This window comes from Gavialis gangeticus, unplaced genomic scaffold, assembly GCF_001723915.1.
Source record: "Gavialis gangeticus isolate Ggan-Ray unplaced genomic scaffold, GavGan_comp1, whole genome shotgun sequence".
NCBI lineage: Eukaryota > Metazoa > Chordata > Crocodylia > Gavialidae > Gavialis > Gavialis gangeticus.
The window spans coordinates 31,162,690-31,167,894 of record NW_017729001.1 but is presented as its reverse complement, the minus strand read 5'-3'; the positions used below and the strand labels follow the sequence as shown (position 1 = coordinate 31,167,894).

At 54.0% G+C, this 5,205-nt stretch overlaps 1 protein-coding gene across 1 annotated transcript in view; it reads right to left on the bottom strand.

The window, feature by feature from the left end:
* Window positions 1-1,227: 1,227 nt before the first annotated feature.
* MYL2 (myosin light chain 2) overlaps window positions 1,228-5,205 on the bottom strand; it is an 11,660-nt gene continuing 7,682 nt past the window's right edge. Inside the window, exons 4-7 of the mRNA XM_019507377.1 lie at window positions 4,532-4,636; window positions 3,288-3,363; window positions 3,151-3,199; window positions 1,228-1,564 (exon numbers count right to left, since the gene is read on the bottom strand). Of these exons, the coding sequence (XP_019362922.1) occupies window positions 1,466-1,564; window positions 3,151-3,199; window positions 3,288-3,363; window positions 4,532-4,636 (329 nt within the window). The 3' untranslated portion in view covers window positions 1,228-1,465. The remainder of the gene's footprint in view (window positions 1,565-3,150; window positions 3,200-3,287; window positions 3,364-4,531; window positions 4,637-5,205) is intronic.

Below are 5,205 nucleotides of genomic sequence, written 5' to 3'. Positions count from 1 at the left end.
GGGTTAGCACAGTTGATGGTCAGTGAATGAAAAATCTTGTGGTATCCAGGAGCAGGAGGAGGCATTTAGTCAGTAATTACCTGAACTGAAGTTGAGCTGCAAAACGCTACAAAACACACCGGCAGCATTAGCTGACTGCAATCAGGCACTATCTCACTGTCACATTACCCCTACCCTTGCAAAGTGCCATGGGTTCAGAAGTGCCTACACAGAGCAATCTAGACCCTGGTTAAAGTGACCACAAAACACGTGACAGGCTGGAGGACTGAACATCGGCAGGTGTTTCAGACAGAGGTGTTGCTCTGTGTCTGCCTCTCGCTTCCTGTTGTCCTTCACTAGTATAAACTGAACCTGTGAAATCAAGAGAGCTGATCTGCAGCAGCTATGGAGCTGGCTCATCTCTTTGGGGTCCCCTTCCCACCCCAAAAAGTAGATATTCTTCCCCTAGGAAAAGAGTGGAGTGCATCCCAGAGATCTTCAAGCAAGGGAGAAGCTAAGGCAGGCAGCATGGCCTACTGCATAGACCACCAGGCTAGGACCCAGGAGACGTCATAGCTTCTGTTCCTGTCACAGGGCTGCTGGGTGACCTTGGGTTCATTGCTCTCCCTGCTCTGGGCCTCAGTTTCCCCGTCTGTGAAATGGAGAGTGGTACTGACTGATCTCCTTTGTAGAGCATATTGACATTGGCTAAGCAGGAGCTGGGTGTCGTAATATCATTATGGAAGAGCTTGCAAGTGGATCCACTTGGGCTGTCTCCTGAGTGGCCTGACTGCTATCTCGTACCAGCCCTTCTGATGTTTGGAGCAGTCACTGATCTTTCATACATTAACTTACAGAGGCAAGAGATTTCCCAGTCTATGGTACCCTTCAGCCAGGTCCCCCAAAACAGAAAGCACATGTAGTATACATTTGCCCCTCTCAGGAAACACTGAAGCCAGCAGCTTAGTATAAACACAGTCCTAAATGGACCCAAAGATTTCCCAGAACCTGGTGTTGTGCCAGGGTCCCAGTTGAACCTGGAAGATGGCTTGAATTCAGTTACAGGACCAGAGCTGGCCCAAGCCTGCTGTGACAGGCTGATTCTCATGCAACTCATCCCCTGCCTGGCAAAGTTCATGCATGCATGCACACATATGCATTCACCCTGGTTTCGCTTCAGCCCCAGGTTTGACATTCTCTTCAGCATTTCTTTTATGTGCCCTAACATTGCTCAAACAGGCAGCTGGATTTTGTCTTGCAAAATGCATCATTTAATTTGGATGCCATTCAGGTAGGCATTTCCCCAAGTACAACAAGATTTCTCCACATAGAAAAACAGACGAGAATGGGACCAAGTGCAAATGGTGACCCTGGGAACAATCAGGCCAAGCTTGGCCAGTGGGACTGGTAGAGTGGGGACCTGAACAGGAACCAGAGGTGAAGAGGAAAGTAGCATAGGGTGCAGGAGTTGGCCCCACTTCAACTCCTAATCCTTCTCTTCGCCGTGCGTGATGATGTGGACGAGGTTTTTGTAGTCCAAGTTTCCACTGATGTCTGGAGGGAAAGCTGCAAACATCTGATCGACCTGCAATAGAAGGGGCCCATAAGTAGAAGGGTTAAAGGAATGGCTTTGTATTCAGGTTAACAGCGATGAACCTGGGGGCATCTGGACTCAAGTGGAAGCTCTGCACTTCCGCAGGAGCAGACGGAGAGAGGGTCTGCACTCAGCGGTTTGTGGCGACTGCCCTTATATGATGAAACTTGAGCAAATATTGGCCTAACTATGGAATAGGGAAGGAAAAGGGAAATCCCTAGCACTTGCCCACCCATAAGACACTCACTGGCTAGGTAAGGCTGCCATGCCCTGCCACCCAGCTTGACCAAAGGGTGCTCGCCACATCTGTGCCAGTGGCCTGTGGTGTTATAATGGGCCCTGATGGGTGTAGAGTGGGTGAAAGCCTAGGTCAGGCTGCCATTCTCCACCTGGAGACATCCTTCTCCAGGTTCATGCCTGAGATGGTGACCTTCAGATACACACGGGCTCTGATTTCCTACTGCCTCACGTTTGGGGGTTGGGGATGGGATTGGGAGCTCCCCATGGGATCTGGCTTCCCGCTGGCCCCAAGCACAGAGCTGTTTGGCTTGGAGGGGCTAGTGTGGACCAGCCCCCGTGTCAGCCGGCACCCTTTGAATCGGCTGGCTGCTTTGCCTCGCATGTTTGTTTGGTTCCTGTGTGCGTGGCCCTGAGGAGCTGGACCCACGCGGCCCCTGGGCCCAATGTCACAGCCTGCGCCCTGCCTCAAGCAGAGGGGCAGCAGTGCAGCGCCATGTGCGGGGCAGTCGCATGGCACCTGGGGCAGTGCCGGCCCCTGCTCTGCCGGTCACAGCAGTGCAGCCAGCCCTGATGTGGCCGTACTACTTTTGCACCCCCTCCCACACGCAAAGGTAGCGTCTGGGGAGTCTTTAAAGGGGTCACGTCCTGGCTCTGCCCTGGGCCTTCTGCCCCGCACCCCAGGCCATATGATGGCAGGGCTGTGAACGAGCACTGTCAGGGCTTGGGGCCTTAGGCCTAGGGTCTAGTTACTAGGGCTTGGGGCCTGGTTGCTAGGACCAGGGGCCTAGTTGCCAGGGCTTGGGGCCTGGTTGTTAGGGCCTGATTGCTAGGGCTTGGGGCTTGGGCCTGGTTGCTAGGGGCTGGAGCCACCATGCTGGCTGAGGGAAGCTAAGCATTGTTGCTCAGAGGACTATTTGGGGGTCCTGGGGGCAGGCGGTGATAGGGCAGGGCAGGCGTGGGGTCACAGCAGCCTCTGCCCCTTTCTTTAGTGTCCCCCATGGGGGGGGACACACATGGCCCCTGCTGAGTGTGGGGTACGGCCGATATAAAGGGCTGAGGGGCTGCCCCAGCCAAGGTGGGGAAAGGGCTACTCTGTTCGGGCTCCTCTGGAGGGCTTCGAAGGGGAGGATGCCTGCTCGGTGCCTTGCCCGTGGCACCCAGCCACCTTGCTGCTGGAGGAGCCCATGGGCTGGAGGGGAGACATGGCCATGGCAGAAAAGGAGGCACAGGCTGATGCAGCAAAGGTAAGGCAGCCTCTGACAGCCTTGTTCCCATGCGCCTAGTCTGGCGGCGGGCACATGGCAGGGGCAAGAGGGGGTGGAGAGGCGCTCCCATACCTCCTCCTTGGAGAAGCGCTCGCCCTGGGTCATCAGCATCTCCTTAATGCTGCAAACGAAAGAGCAGGATGTGAGAATGAGGGAAAAGCGTCGCACTGACGGGACCCCCCCCGACCCCCCCTCAGTTCAGCACTTACTAGCTAGACTTGAGACCTTTGCCCTCGGGGTCAAACACCTTGAATGCATTCAGGATGGTCTCCTCAGGGTCGGCCCCTGCAGTGCAGAGCACACACATGGATGAAGCATGGGCCATGCTGCCAGCAGACCTGGGGGCATAAATCCCCGGTCCTGGGACACCCCCCAAGAAACCCAGAGTGCCCCCAAGGCCTCTAAAGCTCATTTCCCCTATGGAAAGTTTAGCAGTCTGCCCAGGGGGTCCTGCCCTGCCACAGTGGAGCAGCAACCCTATTCCTGCCTCTGCCTGGGACATCAGTGCAGGCTCCTGCAGCGAGAGGAGCAGTTGCACATTTGCTCTGTGCCCAGGAAATAGCATTCACCCCTCCCTGCCCGCAGCCAAGATGGGCCTCATCGACCACATGTGTTTATAGAGAGCCAGCGGCAGTACCAGGGCTAGATGGGCTCTGGGAGTGCTGCCCAGAGGACATGATTTAGGCTGCACAAGGTGAGGGGATATAACTATTTGGGAGTCTTGGGGGAAAGGGTCTCATGCCTTCCTGTCAGAGCTTGGACCATACCCCTTGGTTTGGAGTCTGTGGCGGTGAGCTGGGTGTTGTGGGCAGCTCACAGGGAGCATTTCCCACCTGTGCATCCTTTGCACGGAAGGTAAAGGTCTCTTTTCCCATTGCATGAATTGGGGAAACTGAGGCACAGAGACAGAGTGGCCCAGGTGACGGTCCTGTGTGCTAGGCTGTGGCTGGAAGACCAGCAGCATCAAAACAGTGCAGTGGGGCAGGGGGTGGCAGGGGTCTCATGGTTCAGTGGAGCAGTTGCTCTGTGTCAGGCAGAGGGCTGGGGAGTTTCAGCATCCTCTCAGGACCTTCCTGAACCTTTTGAGGTACAAGAGGGGAATTTGACCCACAGCTCATTTAAGTGCCTGGAAATACTCCAGTTGGTCCCAGTGGGCATCGATCAAGCCAATCAGGAGAAACTGCAGATAAAATTATCTAGTTTGAGATCACTTTGTCCTTCTTTAGCAGCTTCAGCTGGGGCATCTTGGGTTATTAGATCTTGGGAGGTAGGTCAGGGGCCTTGTCCCCACTCTGTAAATGGCCTGCTGAGACCCAGAGTAGTTGAGTGACTTCCAAATGTGCAGAGGGAGCCTGGCGCCTGGATCCCTGCAATCCTTGCTGTGCGTCAGCCACCAGCCTACCCTCCCACTCCTGCCTCGCAATTTCCCTGCCCGTCCCAGTCCTCATCTCACCCTTGAGCTTTTCACCAAACATGGTCAGGAAGACGGTAAAGTTAATTGGTCCAGGAGCCTCCTTGATCATGTCTTCAAGCTCTTCGTTTTTCACATTCAAACGCCCTGTAAATCAGGTTATGCCATTGAAACAATGCTAAAAATACATGCCAATCTGGAGGTCTTCAGGCCTGCTTTGTACAGTAATGAGCCTATCAGTCAGGTAAGGGACACAGGGAAGGTATAGGAATGGTCTCCCTGTGGAAGAAGGATACGGTCTCCCAAGGCAGAGTGGCGACTAGACTAGAAAATGGGCCATATTGAAGACTCCTGTGTTGACTTGGAAAGGTCTGGACTGGATGTGACTTGATACGTCTCTTCCTACTCTGATTTCTGTGATCTGGGAAACAGCAGATCTGGAGTATGGTTCCTGCTGAATTAGTTCCCAACTGAATGAACCCAATTCTTTCTTGCCTTTATCTACTGAGGTAAAATCTGCAGCCCAGGCCTCTTTGGACTTCAGTGGAGCCATGCCTAATTTTTCACTGATGTGAGGGAGGAGCTATTCAGGCCTCTGTTTCTCAAAGAATGGGTTTAGTTTCAAGGGGACTGTTGACAGAGCGAGGTATGTCTGAGCTTTAGGATCCAGGGCAGATTTTAGACTTTCAGTCATTCAATAACTGGTGTCTCTAACG